This window comes from Aegilops tauschii, chromosome 2 (genome assembly GCF_002575655.3).
Source record: "Aegilops tauschii subsp. strangulata cultivar AL8/78 chromosome 2, Aet v6.0, whole genome shotgun sequence".
NCBI classification, from domain to species: domain Eukaryota; kingdom Viridiplantae; phylum Streptophyta; class Magnoliopsida; order Poales; family Poaceae; genus Aegilops; species Aegilops tauschii.
In genome coordinates this window covers 207608325-207636308 of record NC_053036.3, presented here as the reverse complement: position 1 = coordinate 207636308, position 27984 = coordinate 207608325, and the positions used below count along the sequence as shown (strand labels likewise).

The 27984-nt window shown below is 44.1% G+C and overlaps 1 protein-coding gene across 3 annotated transcripts; it reads right to left on the bottom strand.

The window, feature by feature from the left end:
- Positions 1-14714: 14714 nt before the first annotated feature.
- On the bottom strand, positions 14715-27229 carry LOC109744387 (probable potassium transporter 14). 3 transcript variants are annotated; one of them, XM_020303500.4, is made up of 10 exons: positions 26782-27229; positions 23415-23643; positions 23075-23323; positions 22876-22926; positions 22513-22773; positions 18012-18064; positions 17816-17930; positions 17382-17636; positions 15899-16509; positions 14715-15449 (listed from the first exon to the last, which is right to left on the bottom strand). In XM_020303500.4, exons 1-9 carry the CDS (start codon positions 27076-27078, stop codon positions 15923-15925), a joined length of 2097 nt encoding a protein of 698 aa, XP_020159089.1. In that variant the 5' UTR covers positions 27079-27229; the 3' UTR covers positions 14715-15449; positions 15899-15922. The 3 variants fall into 3 exon arrangements, with proteins under 3 accessions (XP_020159089.1, XP_020159087.1, XP_073364461.1); XM_020303498.3 differs by having other exon boundaries at positions 15987-16509; XM_073508360.1 differs by lacking the exon at positions 26782-27229 and adding an exon at positions 25646-25733 and having other exon boundaries at positions 15987-16509.
- Between the last annotated feature and the right edge of the window lie 755 nt (positions 27230-27984).

Below are 27984 nucleotides of genomic sequence, written 5' to 3'. Positions count from 1 at the left end.
GTGAAAAAGTTTCATCCTGATAAGCTCAAACCCAAATCAGAGAAATGTGTCTTCATAGGATACCCAAAAGAGACAGTTGGGTACACCTTCTATCACAGATCCGAAGGCAAGACATTCGTTGCTTAGTATGGATCCTTTCTAGAGAAGGAGTTTCTCTCGAAAGAAGTGAGTGGGAGGAAAGTAGAACTTGATGAGGTAACTGTACCTGCTCCCTTATTGGAAAGTAGTTCATCACAAGAAACGGTTCCTGTGACGTCTATACCAATGAGTGAGGAAGTTAATGATGATGATCATGAAACTTCAGATCAAGTTGTTACTAAACCTTGTAGGTCAACCAGAGTAAGATCCGCACCAGAGTTGTACGGTAATCCTGTTCTGGAGGTTATGTTACTAGACCATGACAAACCTACGAACTATGAAGAAGCGATGGTGAGCCCAGATTCCGCAAAATGGCTTGAGGCCATGAAATCTGAGATGAGATCCATGTATGAGAACAAAGTGTGGACTTTGGTTGACTTGCCCGATGATCGGCAAGCAATTGAGAATAAATGGATCGTCAAGAGGAAGACGGACGCTGATAGTAGTATCACTATCTACAAAGCTAGAATTGTCGCAAAAGGTTTTCGACAAGTTCAAGATGTTGACTACGATGAGAGTTTCTCACTCGTATCTATGCTTAAGTCTGTCTGAATCATGTTAGCAATTGCCGCATTTTATGAAATATGGCAAATGGATAAACAAAACTGCATTCCTTAATGGATTTATTAAAGAAGAGTTGTATATGATGCAACCAGGAGGTTTTGTCAATCCTAAAGGTGCTAACAAAATATGCAAGCTCCAGCGATCCATCTATGGACTGGTGCAAGCATCTCGGAGTTGGAATATACACTTTGATAAGTTGATCAAAGGATATAGTTTTATACAGACTTGCGCTGAAGCCTGTATTTACAAGAAAGTGAGTGGGAGCACTACAGCATTTCTGATAAGTATATGTGAATGACATATTGTTGATCGGAAATAATGTAGAATTATTCTGTAAAGCATAAAGGAGTGTTTTGAAATGAGTTTTTCAAAGAAAGACCTCGGTGAAGCTGCTTACATATTGAGCATCAAGATCTATAGAGATAGATGAAGACGCTTGATAAGTTTTTCAATGAGTACATACCTTGACAAGATTTTGAAATAGTTCAAAATATAACAGTCAAAGAAAGAGTTCTTGCCTGTGTTACAAGGTGTGAAATTGAGTAAAGACTCAAAGCCCGACCACGGCAAAAGATAGAAAGAGAATGAAAGTCATTCCCTATGCCTTGGCCATAGGTTCTATAAAGTATGCCATGCTGTGTACCAGATCTATTGTATACCCTACACTGATTTTGGCAAGGGAGTACAATAGAGATCTAGGAGTAGATCACTGGACAGCGGTCAAAATTATCCTTAGTGGAATAAGGATATGTTTCTCGATTATGGAAGTGACGAAAGGTTCGTCGTAAAGGGTTACGTCGATGCAAGTTTTGACACTAAATCTAGATGACTCTAAGTCTCGGTCTAGATACATATTGAAAGTGGGAGCAATTAGCTAGAGTAGCTCTGTCCAGAGCATTGTAGACATAGAAATTTGCAAAATACTTACGGATCTGAATGTGACAGACCCGTTGACTAAAATTATCTCACAATCAAAACATGATCACACCTTAGTACTCTTTGGGTGTTAATCACATAGCGATGTGAACTAGATTATTGACTCTAGTAAACCCTTTGAGTGTTGGTCACATCGAGATGTGAACTATGGGTGTTAATCACATGGTGATGTGAATTATTGATGTTAAATCACATGGCGATGTGAACTAGATTATTGACTCTAGTGCAAGTGGGAGACTGAAGGAAATATGCCCTAGAGGCAATAATAAAGTATTATATATTTCCTTATATCATGATGAATGTTTATTATTCATGCTAGAATTGTATTAACCGGAAACATAATACATGTGTGAATATATAGACAAACAGAGTGTCACTAGTATGCCTCTACTTGACTAGCTCGTTAATCAAAGATGGTTATGTTTCCTAGCCATAGACATAAGTTGTCATTTGATTAACGAGATCACCTCATTAGGAGAATGACGTGATTGACTTGACCCATTCCGTTAGCTTAGCACTCGATCGTTTAGTATGTTGCTATTGCTTTCTTCATGACTTATACATGTTCCTATGACTATGAGATTATGCAACTCCCGTTTACCGGAGGAACACTTTGTGTGCTACCAAACGTCACAACGTAAATGGGTGATTATAAAGGTGCTCTATAGGTGTCTTCAAAGGTACTTGTTGGGTTGGCGTATTTCGAGATTAGGATTTGTCACTCCAATTGTCGGAGAGGTATCTCTGGGCCCACTCGGTAATGCACATCACTATAAGCCTTGCAAGCATTGTGACTAATGAGTTAGTTGCGAGATGATGTATTACGGAACGAGTAAAGAGACTTGCCGGTAACGAGATTGAACTAGGTATCGAGATACCGACAATCGAATCTCGGGCAAGTAACATACCGATGACAAAGGGAACAACGTATGTTGTTATGCGGTCTGACCGATAAAGATCTTCGTAGAATATGTGGGAGCCAATATGGGCATCCAGGTCCCGTTATTGGTTATTGACCGGAGACGTGTCTCGGTCATGTCTACATAGTTCTCGAACCCGTAGGGTCCGCACGCTTAAAGTTACGATGACAGTTTTATTATGAGTTTATGTATGTTGATGTACCGAAGGAGTTCGGAGTCCCGGATGAGATCGGGGACATGACGAGGAGTCTCGAAATGGTCGAGACGTAAAGATCGATATATTGGACGACTATATTCGGACTTCGGAAAGGTTCCGAGTGATTCGGGTATTTTTCGGAGTACGGGAGAGTTACGGGAATACGTATTGGGCCTTATTGGGCCATACGGGAAAGAAGGAAAAGGGCCTCAAGGGTGACCGCACCCCTCCCCTTGGTCTGGTCCGAATTGGACTAGGGAAGGGGGGCGCCCCCTTCCTTCCTTCTCTTTTTCCTTTCCTCTTTTCCTATTCCATATGGGAGGTGGAATCCTACTAGGACTAGGGAGTCCTAGTAGGACTCCACACTTGGTGCGCCCCCTCCTAGGGCCGGCCTCCTCCTCCCTTGCTCCTTTATATACGGGGGCAGGGGGCACCCCATGGACACACTTGATATACGATATTTTAGCCATGTGCGGTGCCCCCCTCCACCAGATTACACCTCGATAATATCGTCGCGGAGCTTAGGCGAAGCCCTGCGTCGGTGGAACATCATCATCTTCACCATGCCGTCGTGCTGACGAAACTCTCCCTCAACACTCGGCTGGATCGGAGTTCGAGGGACGTCATCGAGCTGAACGTGTGTAGAACTCGGAGGTGCCGTACGTTCGGTACTTGATCAGTCGGATCGTGAAGACGTACGACTACATCAACCGCGTTGTGATAACGCTTCCGCTGTCGGTCTACGAGGGTACGTGGACAACACTCTCCCCTCTCGTTGCTATGCATCACCACGATCTTGCGTGTGCGTAGGAAATTTTTTGAAATTACTACGTTCCCCAACAAATACCTAGTTCAATCTCGTTACCGGCAAGTCTCTTTACTCGTTCCGTAATACATCATCCCGCAACAAACTCATTAGTTGCAATGCTTGCAAGGCTTAAGTGATGTGCATTACCAAGAGGGCCCAGAGATACCTCTCCGACAATCGGAGTGACAAATCCTAATCTCGAAATACGCCAACCCAAAAAGTACCTTCGGAGACACCTGTAGAGCACCTTTATAATCACCCAGTTACGTTGTGACATTTGGTAGCACACAAAGTGTTCCTCCGGTAAACGGGAGTTGCATAATCTCATAGTCATAGGAACATGTATAAGTCATGGAAAGCAATAGCAACATACTAAACGATCGATTGCTAAGCTAACGGAATGGGTCAAGTCAATCACATCATTCTCCTAATGATGTGATCCCGTTAATCAAATGACAACTCATGTCTATGGCTAGGAAACATAACCATCTTTGATCAACGAGCTAGTCAAGTAGAGGCATACTAGTGACACTCTGTTTGTCTATGTATTCACACATGTATTATGTTTCTGCTTAATACAATTCTAGCATGAATAATAAACATTTATCATGATATAAGGAAATAAATAATAACTTTATTATTGCCTCTAGGGCATATTTCCTTCAGTCTCCCACTTGCACTAGAGTCAATAATCTAGATTACACAGTAATGATTCTAACACCCATGGAGCCTTGGTGCTGATCATGTTTTGCTCGTGGAAGAGGCTTAGTCAACGGGTCTGCAACATTCAGATCCGTATGTATCTTGCAAATTTCTATGTCTCCCACCTGGACTAAATCCCGGATGGAATTGAAGCGTCTCTTGATGTGCTTGGTTCTCTTGTGAAATGTGGATTCCTTCACCAAGGCAATTGCACCAGTATTGTCACAAAAGATTTTCATTGGACCCGATGCACTAGGTATGACACCTAGATCGGATATGAACTCCTTCATCTAGTCTCCTTCATTTGCTGCTTCCGAAGCAGCTATGTATTCCGCTTCACACGTAGATCCCGCCACGACGCTTTGTTTAGAACTGCACCAACTGACAGCTCCACCGTTCAATGTAAACACGTATCCGGTTTGCGATTTTAGAATCGTCCGGATCAGTGTCAAAGCTTGCATCAACGTAACCATTTACGATGAGCTCTTTGTCACCTCCATAAATGAGAAACATATCCTTAGTCCTTTTCAGGTATTTCAGGATGTTCTTGACCGTTGTCCAGTGATCCACTCCTGGATTACTTTGGTACCTCCCTGCTAGACTTATAGCAAGGCACACATCAGGTCTGGTACACAGCATTGCATACATGATAGAGCCTATGGCTGAAGCATAGGGAACATCTTTCATCTTCTCTCTATCTTCTGCAGTGGTCGGGCATTGAGTCTTACTCAACTTCACACCTTGTAACACATGCCAGAACCCTTTCTTTGCTTGATCCATTTTGAACTTCTTCAAAACTTTGTCAAGGTATGTTCTTTGTGAAAGTCCAATTAAGCGTCTTGATCTATCTCTATAGATCTTGATGCCCAATATATATGCAGCTTCACCGAGGTCTTTCATTGAAAAACTCTTACTCAAGTATTCCTTTATGCTATCCAGAAATTCTATATCATTTCCAATCAGCAATATGTCATCCACATATAATATCAGAAATGCTACAGATCTCCCACTCACTTTCTTGTAAATACAGGCTTCTCCAAAAGTCTGTACAAAACCAAATGCTTTGATGAAACTATCAAAGCGTTTATTCCAACTCCGAGAGGCTTGCACCAATCCATAAATGGATTGCTGGAGCTTGCACACTTTGTTAGCTCCCTTTGGATCGACAAAACCTTCCGGTTGCATCATATACAACTCTTCTTCCAGAAATCCATTCAGGAATGCAGTTTTGACATCCATTTGCCAAATTTCATAATCATAAAATGCGGCAATTGCTAACATGATTCGGACAGACTTAAGCATCGCTACGGGTGAGAAGGTCTCATCGTAGTCAATCCCTTGAACTTGTCGAAAACCTTTTGCAACAAGTCGAGCTTTATAGACAGTAACATTACCGTCAGCGTCAGTCTTCTTCTTGAAGATCCATTTATTCTCAATTGCTTGCCGATTATCGGGCAAGTCAACCAAAGTCCACACTTTGTTCTCATACATGGATCCCATCTCAGACAAAATGGCTTCAAGCCATTTTGCGGAATCTGGGCTCACCATCGCTTCTTCATAGTTCGTAGGTTCGTCATGGTCTAGTAATAACCTCCAGAACAGAATTACCGTACCACTCTGGTGCGGATCTTACTCTGGTTGACCTACGAGGTTCAGTAATAACTTGATCTGAAGTTCCATGATCATCATCATTAACTTCCTCACTAATTGGTATAGGCGTCGCAGAAACTGGTTTCTGCGATGAACTACTTTCCAATAGGGGAGCTGGTACAGTTACCTCATCAAGTTCCATTTTCCTCCCACTCACTTCTTTTGAGAGAAACTCCTTCTCCAGAAAAATTCCGAATTTAGCAACAAAAGTCTTGCCTTCGGATCTGTGATAGAAGGTGTACCCAACAGTCTCCTTTGGGTATCCTATGAAGACACATTCCTCCGATTTGGGTTCGAGCTTATCAGGTTGAAGCTTTTTCACATAAGCATCGCAGCCCCAAACTTTAAGAAACGACAACTTTGGTTTCTTGCCAAACCACAGTTCATAAGGCGGCGTCTCAACGGATTTTGATGGTGCCCTATTTAACGTGAATGCGGCCGTCTCTAAAGCATAACCCCAAAATGATAGTGGTAAATCAGTAAGAGACATCATAGATCGCACCATATCTAGTACAGTACGATTACGACGTTCGAACACACCATTACGCTGTGGTGTTCCGGGTGGCGTGAGTTGTGAAACTATTCCGCATTGTTTCAAATGAAGACCAAACTCATAACTCAAATATTCTCCTCCACGATCAGATCGTAGAAACTTTATTTTCTTGTTACGATGATTTTCAACTTCACTCTGAAATATTTTGAACTTTTCAAATGTTTCAGACTTATGTTTTATTAAGTAGATATACCCATATCTTCTTAAATCATCTGTGAAGGTGAGAAAATAACGATATCCGCCACGAGCCTCAACATTCATCGGACCACATACATTTGTATGTATGATTTCCAACAAATCTGTTGCTCTCTCCATAGTTCTGGAGAGCGGCGTTTTAGTCATCTTGCCCATGAGGCACGGTTCGCAAGTACCAAGTGATTCATAATCAAGTGGTTCCAAAAGTCCATCAGTATGGAGTTTCTTCATGCGCTTTACACCGATATGACCTAAACGGCAGTGCCACAAATAAGTTGCACTATCATTATCAACTCTGCATCTTTTGGCTTCAATACTATGAATATGTGTATCGCCACTATCGAGATTCAACAAAAATAGACCACTCTTCAAGGGTGCATGACCATAAAAGATATTACTCATATAAATAGAACAACCATTATTCTCTGATTTAAATGAATAACCGTCTCGCATCAAACACGATCCAGATATAATGTTCATGCTTAACGCTGGCACCAAATAACAATTATTTAGGTCTAAAACTAATCCCAAAGGTAGATGTAGAGGTAGCGTGCCGACCGCGATCACATCGACTTTGGAACCATTTCCCACGCGCATCGTCACCTCGTCCTTAGCCAATCTTCGCTTAATCCGTAGCCCCTGCTTCGAGTTGCAAATATTAGCAACAGAACCAGTATCAAATACCCAGGTGCTACTGCGAGCATTGGTAAGGTACACATCAATAACATGTATATCACATATACCTTTGTTCACCTAGTCATCCTTCTTATCCGCCAAATACTTGGGGCAGTTCCGCTTCCAGTGACCAGTCTGCTTGCAGTAGAAGCACTCAGTCTCAGGCTTAGGTCCAGACTTGGGTTTCTTCTCCTGAACAGCAACTTGCTTGCTGTTCTTCTTGAAGTTCCCCTTCTTCTTCCCTTTGCCCTTTTTCTTGAAACTGGTGGTCTTATTGACCATCAACACTTGATGCTCCTTTTTGATCTCTACCTCCGCAGCCTTTAGCATTGCAAAGAGCTTGGGAATCGTCTTATCCATCCCTTGCATGTTATAGTTCATCACGAAGCTCTTGTAGCTTGGTGGCAGTGATTGAAGAATTCTGTCAATGACGCTATCATCCGGAAGATTAACTCCCAGTTGAATCAAGTGATTGTTATACCCAGACATTTTGAGTATATGCTCACTGACAGAACTATTCTCTTCCATCTTGCAGCTGTAGAACTTATTGGAGACTTCATATCTCTCAATCCGGGCATTTGCTTGAAATATTAACTTCAATTCCTGAACATCTCATATGCTCCATGACGTTCAAAACGTCGTTGAAGACCCGGTTCTAAGCTGTAAAGCATGGCACACTGAACTATCGAGTAGACATCAGCTTTGCTCTGCCAGACGTTCATAACATCTGGTATTGCTCCTGCAGCAGGTCTGGCACCCAGCGGTGCTTCCAGGACGTAATTCTTCTGTGCAGCAATGAGGATAATCCTCAAGTTACGGACCCAGTCCGTGTAATTGCTACCATCATCTTTCAACTTTGCTTTCTCAAGGAACGCATTAAAATTCAACGGAACAACAACACGGGCCATCTATCTACAATTAACATAGACAAGCAAGATACTATCAGGTACTAAGTTCATGATAAATTTAAGTTCAATTAATCATATTACTTAAGAACTCTCACTTAGATAGACATCCCTCTAATCCTCTAAGTGATCACGTGATCCATATCAACTAAACCATGTCCGATCATCATGTGAGATGGAGTAGTTTCAACGGTGAACATCACTATGTTGATCATATCCACTATATGATTCACGCTCGACCTTTTGGTCTCCGTGTTCCGATGCCATATCTGTTATATGCTAGGCTCGTCAAGCTTAACCTGAGTATTCCGCGTGTGCAACTGTTTTGCACCCGTTGTATTTGAACGTAGAGCCTATCACACCCGATCATCACGTGGTGTCTCAGCACGAAGAACTTTCGCAACGGTGCATACTCAGGGAGAACACTTATACTTTGATAATTTAGTGAGGGATCATCTTATAATGCTACCGTCAATCAAAGCAAGATAAGATGCATAAAAGATAAACATCACATGCAATCAATATAAGTGACATGATATGGCCATCATCATCTTGTGCTTGTGATCTCCATCTCCGAAGCACCGTCATGATCACCATCGTCACCGGCGCGACACCTTGATCTCCATCGTAGCATCGGTGTCATCTCGCCAATCTTATGCTTCTACGACTATCGCTACCGCTTAGTGATAAAGTAAAGCATTATAGGGCGATTGCATTGCATACAATAAAGCGACAACCATATGGCTCCTGCCAGTTGCCGATAACTCGGCTACAAAACATGATCATCTCATACAATAAAATTTAGCATCATGTCTTGACCATATCACATCACAACATGCCCTGCAAAAACAAGTTAGACGTCCTCTACTTTGTTGTTGCAAGTTTTACGTGGCTGCTACGGGCTTAGCAAGAACCGTTCTCACCTACGCATCAAAACCACAATGATAGTTTGTCAAGTTGGTGTTGTTTTAACCTTCGCAAGGACCGGAAGTCGTCCGTTTGTTTTGTTTTGAATTGACATAGAGAAATCTTTCTCGCGTTCCCTTAATTCAGGAATAGGTGGCGAAGGCTACTTGTTCCTTGTATATATATATAAAGGAAAGGGGTTATTTTTCCTTTACGGCAATAAGAGTTGATTCCCTTGCTTGTAGTTTTGGATCGATTCCGTGTATTTCACATATTTAAGAGTGGTTAGTAAAGTTGGAGAAACTGACACCCGCCAGCCACCTCTGTGCAAAGCACGTCGGAAGAACCAGTCTCGTGTAAGCGTACGCGTAATGTCGGTCCGGGCCGCTTCATCCAACAATACCGCCAAACCAAAGTATGACATGCTGGCAAGCAGTATGACTTATATCGCCCACAACTCACTTGTGTTCTACTCGTGCATATAACATCAACGCATAAAACTAGGCTCGGATGCCACTGTTGGGAAACGTAGTAATTTCAAAAAAAATCCTACGCACACGCAAGATCATGGTGATGCATAGCAACGAGAGGGGAGAGTGTTGTCCACGTACCCTCGTAGACCAAAAGCGGAAGCGTTAGCACAACGCGGTTGATGTAGTCGTATGTCTTCACGATCCGACCGATCAAGTACCGAACGCACGGCACCTCTGAGTTCAGCACACGTTCAGCCCGATGACGTCCCTCGAACTCCGATCCAGCCGAGTGTTGAGGGAGAGTTTCGTCAGCACGACGGCGTGGTGACGATGATGATGTTCTACCGACGCAGGGCTTCGCCTAAGCACCGCTACAGTATTATCGAGGTGGACTATGGTGGAGGGGGGCACCGCACACGGCTAAAAGATCAAACGATCAACTGTTGTGTCTCTAGGGTGCCCCCTTGCCCCCGTATATAAAGGAGCAAGGGGGAGAGGTGCGGCCGGCCAGGAGGGGCGCGCCAGGAGGAGTCCTACTCCCACCGGGAGTAGGACTCCCTCCCTTTTCCTTGTTGGACTAGAGTGGAGGGGGAAAGAGGAGGGAGAGAGGAAGGAAAGGGGGGGCCGCCCCCCTCTCCTTGTCCTATTCGGACTAGGGGGGAGGGGCGCGCGGCCCTGCCCTGGCCGCCTCTCCTCTCTTCCACTAAGGCCCACTATGGCCCATTAAGCCCCCGGGGGGTTCCGGTAACCTCCCGGTACTCCGGTAAAAGTCCGGTTTCACCCGGAACACTTCCGATATCCAAACATAGGCTTCCAATATATCAATCTTCATGTCTCGACCATTTCGAGACTCCTCGTCATGTCTGTGATCACATCCGGGACTCCGAACAACCTTCGGTACATCAAAACATATAAACTCATAATATAACTGTCATCGAAACTTTAAGCGTGCGGACCCTACGGGTTCGAGAACTATGTAGACATGACCGAGACACGTCTCCGGTCAATAACCAATAGCGGAACCTGGATGCTCATATTGGCTCCCACATATTCTACGAAGATCTTTATCGGTCAGACCGCATAACAACATACGTTGTTCCCTTTGTCATCGGTATGTTACTTGCCCGAGATTCGATCGTCGGTATCTCAATACCTAGTTCAATCTCATTACCGGCAAGTCTCTTTACTCGTTCCGTAATACATCATCCCGCAACGAACTCATTAGTTGCAATGCTTGCAAGGCTTAAGTGATGTGCACTACCGAGAGGGCCCAGAGATACCTCTCCGGCAATCGGAGTGACAAATCCTAATCTCGAAATACGCCAACCCAACAAGTACCTTCGGAGACACCTGTAGAGCACCTTTATAATCACCCAGTTACGTTGTGACGTTTGGTAGCACACAAAGTGTTCCTCCGGTAAACGGGAGTTGCATAATCTCATAGTCATAGGAACATGTATAAGTCATGAAGAAAGCAATAGCAACATACTAAACGATCGAGTGCTAAGCTAACGGAATGGGTCAAGTCAATCACATCATTCTCCTAATGATGTGATCCCGTTAATCAAATGACAACTCATGTCTATGGCTAGGAAACGTAACCATCTTTGTTCAACGAGCTAGTCAAGTAGAGGCATACTAGTGACACTATGTTTGTCTATGTATTCACACATGTATTATGTTTCCGGTTAATACAATTCTAGCATGAATAATAAACATTTATCATGATATAAGGAAATAAATAATAACTTTATTATTGCCTCTAGGGCATATTTCATTCACGTACTCATTCCAGTCCATCACTTTCCTCTCCACATCTTTGCGAGTTTTTCACTCGTTCCATTCCTTCACGTATCTGGCATGTTGCTCTCCCCAATCTATGATCGACTGATTCTTTTGCCTGCCCATCCTGCAAGCCATAAGAAAGAATGTAAAACACCATATGAAAGAATGTAAAATATCAAAACAAAAACACGGAAATGGAGAAGAATGCACTCACAAGTGTAGGTCGGAGCCACCCGTATCGGTGAGACTGCCTGGTAGTGTACGTTGTGCCTTGCCAAATTGCACGGCAATGCGATGTGGCAAGTGGTACTCAACGGCATAGATACAAATCATGGGCACGATGCACCGCCAGAGAAGCTGGTCATGCCTGCACATCACGTTCAGCTCGAACCCCCACTCTCGTTCATCATACGGCCGCCAATGAACCTAGTACCAAAAAATTGTAAGCTCACATGAAAGTGTCGTCGAAAATATTCAAAATCTAATTCTTATAACTGGAAAGTCGAGCATCCAGCTCGTTGGTGAAGACCTTGTACAAAGACTTGGATGTTCCCGTGTAGACACCCACCACGTCCCAAGCATATGCGACGGTCGGGTATCAATCATCTTCGTCACTTCGCCATAGTCAGTCCATTCATGCTGGTGCAGCTTCTCCGGATGCCCCACCGGGATTTGCTCCCACATCCAAATGGAGAGGCCCCAGACACATCCACACATACTGGACATGTCTTCCGCCCTCTGGGTTGCGTCGTCAAGCTACAAAAAAAGTATATATGATAAGATGACATAATCTAAAGCAGCACACGTCCATGATATTTGCAACAATGTGATATTCTCTTACCAAACGGTATAGGTAGGCGAGGCCGGCGGACCACCAGCTATACCCCGCATCCCAATCCTTTAGGAAGTCGAGATACATCCATAGGGCATTGTCCCCAGAGCAGTATGGAAACACGACATCTGTGAGAGATACCACAGGTAGGCCCTGGCGTGCTGCTCCACCACCCGGGGTTCGGCACCTTCCGGGCACTTGCTCCGGTACTTCAGGAGCTAGGCCAGCGATACACCGGAATTCTGGTTACCCTTAGCGGGGGGCAGTCGCCGATGATGGCGATAACCCTATCATGCCAGTTCTTCCTCTCCACTTGTCCAGTGAGAGCACGACCCTCGAGCGATAGGGCCGTAATCATCCCCCAATCTTGGAGGGTCACCGTCATCTCCCCACATGGAAGACGGAAACCGTGCGTCTCTGGCCACCATCGGTCGATCAAAGCTGTCAGAGCTGAGTGGACGAGCGTCGACGGCTTACGCTTGAACTGCAGGACGAAACCCAACAGTCGGGCTCTCCTGTAGAACGGTGTGTATCGGTCGTCCTACTCCATCTTAATGGTCGTCTTGTGACCCCTCATCCACAGTGGCGGGAGCATCTGTCAGAATGAAGAACCAAATAATTAGCAACTTATTTTCATCAATTCAAAAGATTTGGTTCAAGAATGGTAATTACCACTCCATCCTCAATGAAACAGGCACGATAACCCTTGTCGAACGCAGGATCAAGCATGGTATACTCAGTGCCGATGTTGTCCGCAAGAGGTGGCCTCCTAAAAAAATTGCATAAACATAAGCATAAGCATAATTCAACACATATTTGTAACAATTTTTATTCATTCATTTGTAAACATGATTCTCATAAGCATGATTCATTCATTTTACATAAGATTGTCTTAACATTATTCATTCATTTCTTCAATAAAAAATAAGTAAATACATACAATCTTTCGCCAATATCCACTATATGCATATGGTTGATCACAAAGGTTCATCACATCATGTAGTTCCTTCCTTCAATAAGCATATGAGTTCATTCCTTCAATAAGTATATCAAGATTTTTGTTAACATGAACTAGGGTTCATCATGTAGTTCAAAATAAGTAAATACATATCAAGATTCATCACAAAGGTTCATATGGTTGATACATATCAAGGTTCATCACATCAAAACAAACCTATTAGTTCATTCCTTCAATAAGCATCACATCAAGATTTTTTTACATGAACTAGTGTGGGCTTGAATCAAATAATGCATCGAATCGGAAGCTATTTAAAAAAAACTAATTGGATGGATCGAAGGAGCTTACTTTACGTTTCAGAGCCATCTCGGTCCGCAAGAATGACGAAGAAACGAGAGAGATCCGAGGGGGAGAGTGGATGGGACGAGAGAGAGGAAGAACAGAGAGGGCGGCGGGGTGGGGAGAGATGGGGAGGGGGAGGGCGAACCAGCGCCAGGCTTATATGTGCCCCGACCCTACCGCCAGACAGTCCGGCGGTAGGGTCTCCCATCTTATCGCCGGACCCTGTGGCGGTAGGGTCGAGCAGAGCTCACGGCGGCCGTCAGTTGCCTGCTGACGTGGATTAGTTAACTACCACCACGGTCGCTGGCGGTAGCCTATGCATACCTACCGCCATGATGTGTGGCGGTAAGAAAAATGGTCAAATGTCAAAATATTTTCGAACCGGGGTCAGATCCAGCTAAACATATAAAAATGTCAAAACACGAAATTTTGCCGCCGATTTCATATCCAAAGTCCGAAACAAGCGCTCCGGAGATTCCTCGGCTCCTCGACAGACAATGTGAGGAGACAATGTTCAACGCAGGCATCAACCTCCCGTCCTATCTCCCCGATTGACCCCGCGCAGAATCACACGTACGGACACGCATAAATTGACAAACGCGGCAGGTGAGACCGTGCATGGGATCAATCGTATCGTCTCATCATGCTCGCTCCTAGTTGGCACCACCAAGAACATAATGTATGCATTTGATTTCTAATCGTACTAATCAGTTTTACGGAACATGGACCTTGTCCAGTTTGCAGCAGGTACACATTCCTCTTAGTAGGTGACTAGGTGATACCCTTCTAGTCTTGTTACTGGTGCAGGTGTATACTTGGATACTTCATTCCTCTCCACACACACATACCCAGCCCACCAGGATTCAAATCCTGATGCTCGCATTTATTTCAGGATTTCCGGCGATGCGCATTCAGTGAGAGGAGACGTTCCCGTCGACGACGAGGTGACTACGGTGACTTCATAAATTTCAAAATGATATGCCAGCTCAGTCTATCGGAAGTGCTCATATGAGTAGAGTGTGCGTGTGTGCGTTCATAGGGGTGAGTGTATACGCGTGTATATGAGCGATTGCGTCTGTACTGTGTCGGAAAAAAAAATTAAAACATCAGAGCAGCAGTCCACGCACAGGTGTATACTTGGATATACTTCTTTCGACCAAGGAGGGGAACATAAGCTGACGAAAAGGGAGAAACGGAGATTTCATGTTTTCATTAAACGGGTCAGTCTCCGACAGCCTTCCACTAAACAGTGCCTTTGTTAATGCCCACTACTACATGGTGAATCTACAGCAGAAAAGTAGCTCCAGTAAACAGTGCCTCTGTATCAACCACGAGTTAGCACCCTGGCCATCGGAGAGAGAAAATTTGGGGTAAAAACAACCCTACACCATGTATTGCATTGCGACCTGCATCAGCCTTGTGTGCGGTATGCTCAACGTTGCTATGCCTCTCCGGCAGTTCTTCCTCAGGAACGCGTAGAAATAGTTGATCACTAGCTTCTTGACAAAGAATGACTCCTTCCGAGCTCGGATGTCGCCATGTCCAAGAAGGTAAACCACGCCACACTCCTTGGCCATGTGAATGAAAGACAGCTCATTGTCCAGGCTTCGCCTTCCATCCATTGTCCCGTCCAGAGATCCATCAAATGATGTGCTTGATCCAAAGTTTGGATTTGAAACACCACCACACTCCGCAAGGAGTGGAACACCAAGAGAGTAGATGCTACCATTTGGACCAACAAGAACTCTTGATGAGCTTGACGCAACCTCCTCTTCAGAGTCCGTGTTACCATTCTCGTCACTCTCCAGGGAGCGCTCTTGAGCTTCTCGCCGTATAAATTTCTCTAGACTTTCTATCAGAAGCTGTTCAAATGTTTGGGGGTTCTCCTTGCGTACATCTTTGTACCCATACCTGCAGACATGTATGATTAGCACAGGTAGCAAATAAACTCTCCTCACCATAAAGTTATTCTATATATATGACACAGCTTTGCTATGTCCATATCAAGCTATGCATAGGTTAAGAAAATACCACCAAGGGCCAACCTGGCACATTTCAAGCTAGTGTATATCACCTACACTGTTGTGAGGAATAAAAATGAAGTTCCAAATCAAAGGAATCGATCACTAAGTAAAAAGGTGCTCTGCCCAAGAGCCAAGAATCCCCTGATATGATCAGTTGAGAGATAAAAAAACATTTTGACTGGCTACGGTGTGAAATATGAATGACAGCATTAGGGGATACTAAACTATAGTATTCCCAGAAGCACCTGCCTGCCTACGTATTCGTGAAGATGTCAGAATAAATAGATTGTTGTGACAGTAATGATACCAAAAATAAATAGATGCATTCCATTATACCTTAAAGGTTTCAAGCCAGTGTAGTCAGTATAACATAATTATGAGTCGGAAGGTTTGAAGCCAAGCAGAACTTTTTCTATGTCCATACCTAGCAATGCAGCGAAACATATGGTAGTTCTTTGGGCAGACCCGGCGAAAGAGAAACCTTTCATTCTGAGGAACGACAGGAACAGGAACCCACTTGATGCAGACAAAAATGATCATCGAATGAATGGCTGGCATTGTGGTCAGGAAGTGACCAAAGATTGCAGGAACCCCCCTCACCAGTTCATTATAAAGCAATCCAATTCCAGGCGCTCTGACTGTACCGAGATTGCAGCCTAGATCCATCATTAGATCCATCGAAAGTTTTTGCTTAACCTCAGTTTCGTACTTCAACTTGGTCCCATAGTTCCATATGTACATTACCAGATACAGTACAGCCGCAAATACCAAAAGAACCCAACTGCCATCTGCTACACTGCCCAATACAGAAGAAAAGAAAAATAGCTCCAGGCCCAGGAAGAGGGTGAGAAAGCATAGAACGACAATGATGTTGACCTGCCAAATCAGAAGCATTATGATGGTCACCAATATAGTAGTCATCATCATGACCCCAAGTTCAGCTATACCTGTAATAAATATTGGGCATTAGAAAGATTATGTGGCGGTAGTGGTGACAATTAGAGTGAAAGAAAGGAATTGTATATAACAAATCAGTGCTTGAATGACGTAGGACATTGGTTTTTATTCAGAATAACACAAGTCATGAATGTTATATTTTTTGCCAATCCACAATAACATGTACTTTATATAGTACCATACTAAAGCATTACCAAGTCCATCAAGTAAACCTAGCACAGAGAAATATTGAACTGACAACAGTTCTAAACAACCAAATTCAATTTATACATACATGATAAGCACAAATTGAACATATCCAGTTCTAGCAATTTCAACACTATGCATATTAGGAGAAACACTGTAAAGTCAGCATAGAAACATAATTTAGCCCCTACCTATGCAATGAGGTAATGTACATCTCAGAACTTCCAATGAGAAACGGCTGGTTGATAATGTTTTAATTCACCAAACAAGTCAAAACTCTTCATAAAATGAAACACCAATAAAAGCAATATTTCTTGCGGTCAAATAGGAGTGCTATCAAACAATGGTTACATCTATCATTTTGTGTATCTCATTTGGCTGCCTATAAAGTTCTTATGAAATGCCTTTGAGTAAATTTTCAAATGCTTAGAACTCTCTTCCTTTCCTCATATCCTACATAGCTTATTAAATTTACACTTCAGCGGAATATAATCCTAGTAAGGACATGAGGTTATGTCTTACATTGGTATAAAAAATTAAATGAAACATCATTTATAAACGAAGCGAAACTACAGCACACGAAAATAATCAGAGGAACTAGTGCACTGAGGAATGAACCAGCAGATAATATTCTATGTGAATAAACAAAGTGGCCCCTTATTCTAAACTTACGCACCATATGCATTGCCAATCTCATTAATGCTCCCAAATGTCGTAACAAACGCGAGACAGGAAACTAGCAAAAACCAGTTCATCACTGGGATGTATATTTGACCCATGAACTTTCTTGAAGTGTGAATAATCTTGAGGCGGGGAAAACAGCCAAGAGCTGTGGCCTGCTTAATGATTGAGAAAATAGCAGTTGTCATTGTACGACTAGCAATTAGTGCTGCCAGAGTAGCTATGAACACCACTGGCCAAAACACCTGACCTGAAACATGGAACGAAACAGTTATCAAAAAGGGACAAGTGGTAAACCGAAGCTTAATTTTTTAAATAAAAAGAAGCTTAGTTTTACTATAATATAATAATTTCATAATGCTTGAAACATTACATGGCAATAAACATATCAGATTTGAAATGGGCTTCAAACAAACCAGTTTGTCTTACTCGGGATAGATAAAAAGAAGACCTGCTCATTTTGAGTCAAGTTTTCCATAAGAAATGCAGCTTGCCCTAGGTAACCCAGTAGAAGGCATGGAAGAACAAGACACACAAAGGTAAGCTGCAACATATGAGCAACAGTAAGTTATCAACTATGTACTGGAAGTGTAGCATGGAGCCCTCAGACAGTACAAAAGACTACCTGGACAGATCTAACAGAGAAGTAGCATAGATCAGCAAACATTGCCTCGGATCCTGCAAAAAAAAACTTGTAAATATCTTTATAACCCAAGTGTTCACGCATTCTATATCCATGATTTTGTTTTCATTTTTTAACACAGAAAGCGCAAACCATTATAGGGTGTGGGCACACCAAGATATGGATGTACATTTCCCCTCGTTCTATTGTTTCTATTTTCCCTCCTCCATTAGTACAGAAAGCTTTCTCCATCTATGCTACAAACTACAATAATTTACTTCCAAACTGAGGCAAGTAAGGTAGAATGACATATTTTGTATTGCAAACATAAGTAAAGGTAGAATGACAAGAAGAGTCCATAAAAGAGCCCACACTGTTTGTAGGATCTCTGCACCACACCAATAGAGAGGATTCTGATGTTCTAGGTGATGGTTATCTCCGGCATTATCCTCTTAAAGAATTTGACATTCACCTCCCTTTACTTAGTACTTACTTTACTAACACAAGAACCATAGCAGCACTTATTTAATAACTGGTATAAAATCCAGTATCACTTGACTGCCATTTGCTTAGCCTGATGTTCGACCTCTCATCTTAAGTTGAAGTAGATTTAACTATTAACTAAGGAGCCTGTGAATATACTGGATGCTGTCTCTAAATAGAAGAGGGGGAAAACCATTTCAAACTTTTCTAGGATCTCTGTGAGGGCCTGAGGTTTCAGAAATGCGTCATATTGGTAACTGATGCAAATAGTTTTAGTGTCTTGGTAAACTAGAAGTGTATGCTGAGTATAGCATATATCTCGAAATAATAATTTTAGCAATAATGTGTTGTTAGCAATAAAATGAATAAGTTTTCTCTTTTCCATGATGTCGCATTCAGATGTACATGATGTTTTGCCTTCGACAGAGGTTCCACTATCTGAAAACATCAAAGCAGCGTGCTCGCATCACCAACCTCAAGGACGGCGACGCTAACACCGCTTTCTTCCACCGGCAGTGCACCTTCCACCAGCAGAAAAAACGTGCGTTCAGCCTGGACACGTGCTCACCGAGCACGAGGAGATAGTGGAAGCGGCATTCCTGCACCTTGACGTGCTTCTTGGCACCACCGTCAAGCACGACCACGCGCTGGACCTGTCGCAGCTCATCGATCCCTGAGACCTGACTGACCTCGACGCCCCCTTCAGCGGGGACGAGATTTGGGATGCAATTAAGCGCCTGCCCACACGAAAGGCACCCAGACCGGACGGGTTCACTGCCGAATTCCTGTGCGCCTGCTGGGGTACGGTCAGGCAGGATTTTGTGGATTTCTTCCAGCAGCTGTTCGAGATGCGCGGCCGCAGTTTCTGCAATCTCAACCAGGCCCTCCTCACCCTGCTGCCCAAACGCACTAATACCTGCCAGCTTAGAGAGTACCGCCTGATAAGCTTGATCCATCTCATGGCCAAGATCTTCGCTGAAGTCCTATCGCTGCGCCTCACCCCCAAGCTCAACAGCCTGGTCAACCATAACCAGAACGTGTTCATCACGGGGTGAAGCCTCCACGACAACTTCGTCCTTGTCAAGCAATCGCTTAAGCTGCTACACCAACTTGGGGCCCTAAGGACTATGCTCAAGCTCGACCTAGGGCGCGCCTTCGACTCCATATCTTGGCCATTTGTCTTTGAGGTTTTGCGCCAATATGGTTACGGCGCCCGTTTTTTGGAGTGGCTAGCCATCCTCCTATCAACGGCCAGCACCGCAATCCTGCTAAACGGAGAGCCTGGCCCGCCAATTTGGCACCGTTGTGGGCTTCGCCAAGGCAACCCCTTGGCCCCGCAGTTCTTCGTTCTCGCCATCGACACCCTGGGTCGGCTTGTGAAACGTGCCCATGACCTCAACATCTTGCAGCAGCTACACCCAGAGTGTGAGATCCCGGCTATATCTGTATGCCGATGATGTGATGCTGTTCTGCCACCCCACGCAGGACGATGTTGCGACAGTCAAAGATATTTTGGGCCTGTTTGGCGATGCCTCTGGCCTCCGGGTCAACTTCGCAAAAAGCTCAGCCACTCTTCTGCAAGGCGACCCCAAGGTAACCGCGCTGATGATCGCCCAGCTGGGATGCCCTGTCGTGGAGCTCCCAATCACCTACCTTGGCATCCCCTTGACGGCGCGCCACCCCACTGCCGCCCAGCTGCAGCCCCTCGTCGATGGGGCGGTTGGCTGACTCCCAGCGTGGAAGGCCTGGCTGATGAACAAAACCAGACGCCTAGCCCTGGTCAAGTCCGTCCTTAGCACCATCCCGGTTCACCAGCTTCTGGCGTTTGCACCCCCAAAGAAAACCCTCAAGCAGCTCAAGAAGATTCAGCGAGGGTTTCTCTGGGCTGGACGCGCCGTCGCCAACGGAGGGCACTGTCACATGAACTGGCGCCATGTCTGACGCCCTCTCGCGAATGGTGGCTTGGGGGTACAGGATCTGGAACACGCTGGGCTTGCACTTCGGCTACGCTGGCTTTGGTTCTCTCACACAGATGCAAGGCGCGCACGGCAGGGGCTCGACCTACAGTTCTCGGCCGAGGAGCGTGCACTCTTCTTCGCATCCACAACCATGTCCGTTGGCAACAGTGCCACCGCCTTATTTTGGGAAGATCGATGGCTCAACGGACGGTCTGTCAGCGAGATCATGCCCCTGCTCCACCAATGCATCCACAAGAGGCGCCGCGTACAAGGCTCTGTTCCTTGGATTGACTCTCTCTCCCATGGACCGTATGGTTTGGAAGGCTTGGGCACCCCCTAAGGTTAAATTCTTTGCGTGGCTTGCCCTGCAAGACCGAATTTGGACCGCCGATCGTCTGGAGAAGCGTGGTTGGGTCAATTGTGGTCTTTGTCCACTATGCAACAGAGAGCAAGAAACGGGGCCACACCTCTTCTTCAAGTGTCGTTACACTCTTAGGCTTTGGAGATCTATCATCGAGAAGCTTGGGCTACCTCACGTCAACATTCCCGATTGGCATCTTGATGAATCCGTCAAGGAGTGGTGGGTCAAGCGTACCGATGACCGAAACCCGAATTGGCATGCCATGTCCTCTCTCGTCATGCTCACCTCTTGGACCATTTGGAACGAGCGAAATGCTAGGGTATTTCGGCAAAAATTTGCGCCACCGCCTATTCTCCTCCAAACCATCATTGGTGAGGCAAAGTTATGGGTTACTGCCGGCGCCAAGAAGCTAGGGACTATCATTGTGTGTGAGTAATTGTCATGTCGCTTGTATGGGGTGTCCTGTAAAAATCTAAACTCTATTCTCTCCTTATTTAATAGATGAGGCAAATCTTATGCCTCCGTTTCGGAAAAAAAAGAGGCGCCGCAAGATCAGAACGGTGACGACGGGCTCCAAGGCAATACCTGGGCGCAAGACATACACGGGGTCCTTGGCATACATGAGATCAGCCAATACTTGCAGCTATGGCAGGCTGTGCAGCACACCATCCTCTCCGACGAGCCTGACGGCTGCTCTGGAAGTGGTCTGTAATGGCACCAACTCTGCGCAGTCCTGCTATTTGACCACCTTCCACGGGTCCACGCTGTGCTACTCCTGGAACTCGTCTGGAAAAGCTGGGTGCCGCCGCGGGTGAAGTTCTTCCACTGGTTGGCCAACCAGGATCGAAGCTAGACCGCTGATAGGCTTGCTCGCCATGGACTGCAGCACCATCCCCGCTGCCTCCTATGCGAGCAAACCCCGGAAACTATTCGTCATCTACTGCTGGACTGCCCTTTCGCCCGCCAAACCTGGCATGAAATCCTAGCTTGGCTAAGAATACCGATCTGGGCTCCAGACCATGAAGCCACGCTGATGGATGGGTGGCTGCGCATGCAACAGGACACGCCGCCGCTGCAACGCAAGGCTCTGGCATCTATCGCCCTGCTCGTGCCTTGGATGGTCTGAAAACACCGGAACGAGCGCGTCTTCGAGAATGCCAGACCTTCAATCGCTACACTAGTTGGCAGGGCCAAAGATGAGGCCTCCTCCTGGGCAAAGGCTGGTGCTCCAGGACTCAGGGTCGTTCTACCCTCAACCTGGGATGTTCACTGATTTTCTTTCATCTTTTTGTACACCGCACCTCCTCGGAGGATTGTAACTGAACTTCTACCTTTTCAGTGAAAAGAAACGCAAAGTGGAACTTTGCGTTTTCTTGAGGAAAAAAACATCAAAGAGGGTTTCTTCAAATTCCTGTGCTTGCGATATGTTCAATTTGGTCATGGGCTCATGGCATGCGTTGCACATGGCACAGTTACTAGTAAGAACAAGAAAGAGGTCTAATTATGTTTAGTACCACCACAAACGCAGTCAGCATACTTTTAAGTTGCAGAATTCCTATAACAGAAGAAAAAACAAAAGGACACATGATAGACTGTAACTGAAACAAACAATGCACCTCAAGCAAACACACCTTAGAGAACTTCAAACAAGTTTAAATGTTTAATCATAACTAACATTAGGAATATGGTCAAAAAAACATACCTGTTGCACATAAAAGGCAGCCCCCAAGAGACATCCAAGCTTGAGTTGGGTTTCTTTCAAAATAGTAGTAGATGTATATAGGATTGAATGCACGTAATACTTCTGTACCATATTGCATAATGTTATATATTCCTATCCCAGAAAGGCAGCAAAACCATATGAACAAGGCAGGTCCAACAGCAAGCCCAACTTTACTTGTTCCAAACCTTTGCAGACTGAATAGAACAATGAGAAATGCAACGCTTATCATGACCACTTCACCTGCCAAAAAAAATACAATAGAAGGTGAGCATCCTGCACTTTTAAGCAGTACCACAATTTTCTATTTAACCAATTAATACCAAGCAATATATTCAAGGTCACCTTCGTTAACACTAGATATTCCAACCTTCAAGCCATTAACAGCAGACATCACTGCAGATTTTACCAACAAAAGAAAGGAATTAAATACTGTGATAAGATGAAAAGTGATAACACAATACTACTGCTGAAAGCAAATATGCAAGATCATCAGACTAGGTGAAGAGAAATAAGACGAACAATGGATCAGAAATATATGAACCTGACATCGCTGGTGTAACAACACCATCCGCTATCACCATAGAAGTACCAAAAAGAACAAGCATCAAAAGTAGCTTCTTTAGCATAGATGAAGTCTCGAGGCGCTCCTTGATCCTCAGAGACCTCTCGAGTTCGACCGATGGTACCTTGAGTTGGAAACTTGATATGCGGGTGTCAGAGGGCAGTTGGTTAGGGAGCAGACTAGCCTTTGCATTCCTGCATATTAGAGAGTATAAAGCAAATATCCCTCCTGCCAAATATACAGAACAATCATTATCAAACATAAAGCTCAAATAAAAGTACTATTCTCTAATCTAGTTCCAGTGGTGTGGTATTAATACCTTCTCCATCATCATTTCCCCATAAAACAATCAGAGTATACTTCAGCAATGGAATTAGAATCAGAGTGTATATTACAAGTGAGAGTGCTCCAAGCACATCCTCCTTCGAAGTATTGGGGTATTTGTTGAACATTATATCGAAAGTGTATAGTGGGCTGGTGCCAACATCCCCAAAGACAACGCCTAACGTCTGAAGGGCCAAAACAATACTCCTTCCCATGGTAAATTCCTGAAAGGAAATGAAGAATCGAGATATCAGCAAAGTCAAGGGCTCAACAATCAACATACTCATGCACATCTGATAGCAACATCCTGTGCAGAGATGGCGTATGCATGGCGGATATAGCAGCTGGAATAGCAATGTATGATCCATGAAAGTTGCTTCTTAAATATACCAATTTACCATGACACAGCAAATTCCAATAATTATTTAGGAAAATTTAACAAAGACTAGAAAAAATTGCTTAGATCCCATCACAAAAAGTGGGCCTTTGCACATTGACTGCTCTGCAAAAACATGATCCTAACTAGAATTTTTATTCTGATATTGATATTTGTTTTTATAAACATGGTCAAGCATAGAAAAGTTTGACTTCTGCAAAAAAATAATACGCCTTATATTTTAGAATGGAAGCAGTATTTTACTTCTTAAAGGTATAATATTATGACAAAAATCTACTTATACCAATTTCATATGGCCGATCTAGAAATTTGCAAAGAGGTTGTGGGTAAAAGAAAAGTTGTTCAACTACATGGGTTCTAGGATGTGTATTAGAGTCTACAAAAAAAAGGCAGCCCGGTGCATGTAGCTCCTGCTAGCGCAGGGTCCAGGGAAGGGTCCGACCACTTTGGGTCTTTTGCACGCAGCCTTCCACATTTCTGCAAGAGGCTATTTCAAGGACTCGAACCCATGACTTCATGGTCACAACGCACCAGCTTTACCGCTGTGCCAAGGCTCCCCTTCCCCGGTTTATCTACAAAGTAACAAAAAAAACTTATCTCTACTATTAAAGGGAAGTTGGTAGGTTCGCCTCGCCTCTTCCCCCAGTTTTTTCATCCCCGTGTCCCCATCCCGCTTGGTTTTTTGTAGATTTTGTCGGTAATCTCAACCGATGCCACACAAAACAAAAACAAAAAACATATATGGAGTAACTAGAAATAATCTGAACCAAATCGATACTTTCCTTTCCTTATCCTACTCATTCCCTTAAAACAAAAAACAAAAAACAAAAAACAAAAAACAAAAAACAACATCCATTAATTTATGGAAAGTATCATCTAGTGTTGGACGGAAGAATCACATTAATTATGGAGAGCATCATTCTTTTCCGGTTTTGACTATAGCATGCGTACTGCGGTTATAAATACCTCAAGCGAGGATCACCTTAATTTAGGGAAAGTGCCATTTTATGTGGGCTCCTCCTAAAATCTCTCGTTTCCTTTCCATCATATTCACGTTCTGCCACACGATCTTACCCAACAATGTCGATGTGGGACGTGCCATAGAAAAAAAAACTTGTGACATCTCTGTTGAGGCACTCGTAATTGATGCTGAATCACTAAAATATGTTTGCTCCCCTTGCAACACAAGGGCAATTAGCTAGTAGGAGCAAGAGGATAGTCCATAGATACAATTATTAGCCTCTGGCCTGATTTCAATGAATTATGACTCGAAAGTTTAAACTGCCGGGTACTTTATTACGAACTTCTAACATCCACACAGTTCAAACAAAGAGCAAATACTTGCAACAAGTGCAACACAGCAAGACCATAATGAAGAACTTCATTAAACGGGGCTATCAAAGTAGCTGATTCAAAGAAACGGGGGTTTAACTTGGTATTCTAGCATGAATAGTAGCGGGGCAGTCAAATCAGAATTAGCTACTTTTCAGCTTTCCCAAAGAATTCTTTTTTTCATCAACCTGTCATTTAGATTTTAAAATTTTTGATGGTAGATGCATCTTGTGTCAAAGCTATTTTTTTTAAAAAAAAATTACATGATTTTTTGGATGTCCATTCAACCTGATTCCACCTAAAGGGCATAGTGCATATAAGTCGTTCACAAATTGCCATTGCTCATTGCATCACCTCTCTATTCTTAGGTAATCATAGTGAGCCTTAAAAAAATCATGAGGAATTTAGATTATGTACCTCAGAAAAGGTAAATCTCAAATCATGCTTCCAAGAACCATAATAAAAAGAGATAGGGAAAAAAAACCTCAATCACTCACCACCAATACCTCTAAATAGGCTACCACCCCTCAATGCACGATCTGCCACTCTTTCCAGTATTCACAGGCCCGAAATCCAAATTTGAGCCTGTCGTATGAGCCCAAATGAGTTAAAATAACTCTCTGAAGTCGGACCTCATTGAAAAGTAGTACGCTTTCTTTCGTGGTGTTCAGGATCCCATGCTTTGTAGTTCACGCATGGCTTTCTCTAACGAAGCTAATGCCGAATTAAAAAGCAATCTCTCTATTTCCCTCTCTGATCCTGCCTAGCAATTGTAGCAGCAACAGGCAACAAATAGAGGTGACATGTAGTCAAAGATAGTCATGACAAATTGGCAAGTTGGTGGCATGGCGACACAACTCAATTTTAAAACTTACAACCTTGTTTGATGGATATCTTGAGGTGGAAGTCTGAGTAAACCATCAAAGATTTGTTTCAAATGCTTCAGCTTTTGCGAAACACTCTTATGAGTATTATAAGGACAATTAACATAACCTAACTTTTCTGAAACAAAATAAATCTTTCATGGAAAGAAATTATGTCTAAAAGATACAAATTATGCGCCCAATTAGGCCTTCACAAAATTAAGAACAAAATCTAGCTTGCAGACCACAAGTACCAGCATAGATACTACAGAAGGCAAGATCATCAAATTTACCGAAGGTTTACTGGACGTTCGCATTAGGCAGGTTCATCTGAACAACGCTGCAAACACACCTCGCCCGCATGTAGACGTAAACCACCCAATAGAACCCGCACTGCACAAGCAAGCCCGTCTAAGACTGTGCTACATGCACCGCCCGAACCAACCTAACAAACATTAGCAACCCACTCCAAGCAAGCTCATAATCAAATGCACAAACACCTAGTGAGCAATCATACTATACATGGTCTTAACACTCCTAACCCAGTAAAGCTTATCAGCCCCATGCCACAAGCTCGTATAAACAATAGCGTTAAGTAGGAACGTCTAAGTTCTAACACGAGATATCGATCGATCAGAGAGATGGGGGCAAGAACGCAATCCCACGAACAGCTTGCACGCAGCCTCACCTAGGCAATACCCCAGCCACCTAGCGCGCAACGAAATTGAAGCCAATTTAATCAACGCGGTGGAGGCGGATGGGAGGCAGACCTGGTGGCGGTACAGACCGGGGACATCGAGAGCTTCGACGTCGAAGGAGTCGGCGCGCGGGCCGGTGCGCACCAGGCGCTGGCGCAGCAGCGCGTCCTCCTCATCCTCTTCAGCGTCCGAGTAGCCGCCTCCACCGCCACGGGAGCCCAGGGCGGCCGTGGGAGTGTCTGTGCCGCCGTCGCCGTCGTCCGAGCTATCGATCTCATCCTCTTCATAAGCGCCGCCGGGGACCACCCACCGCATCTCCGCCGACTCCGTCTTCGGCAGCCTCCGGCCGCCGCTGCTTCCCGTCTCCATTCGGATCGAGGTACACAGCTGAGAGGCGCTTGCGTGGGGTTCTGCGGGTTCGTGTGACGGCAGGCCAGCAGGGGTCTGAACTCCGAAGAGGGGAGAGGCGAGGCGAGGAGAGAAGAAACGGAACTGCAGTTGTAGGATACAGCTGTGCTGCTGAATTTTTTCCTTTGTTTTTCTTTTTCTATCTAATACTCCCTCCGGAAAAAAAAAAGCATTTAGATCACTAGAATACGTATAAAAGGAAAACCTACAACGAACTTTATTCATTTGAAAAAGAGTTACTACTCCCTCAGATCCATATATAATTTACGCATATTTGGTACAACTATATACATTATTTATAAGTACATGAATTAAGAAGCTCATTAGCAGCTCCATCGACATCCTTCTCACAATGTTCAATTACGATCTTCGCAAAACCTGACGCTAGAATTCTGCAATCTTCGAAAATGGCCGCTGAAGAGGTCATCGACACTCATCCCTTCAGCATTGTTTCAACAACATATGCATTACCAGATTGGATGGAAAATCTATTGAGTCTACAGTATTGAGCTCGTGTTAATCCTTCTCTGAACGTCGAAACTTCAGCCACGAATGCATTAGTGACAAACATTGGCTTCTTGCATGAAGCGGCGATCATATTCCCAGTTCTATCTCTGATGACAGTTGCCATACTTCCCCTACCCATGCTTTCATAATACGATGCATCAACATTTATTTTCTGTGTACCCTCAATTGGTGCAGACCATCCCGAACGGCACTTTGTTGCTTGCTTTTTTGTTGCTCCCCGGTAGTTTTCTCAAGAACTCCGATTGACAAGGCATTCCTATAAGTTGGTTGTACTATTTCACCATATATCTTAGACATTGTTGGAGTAGCTCATGGGGCTATCCATTCCCTTTGCTCAAT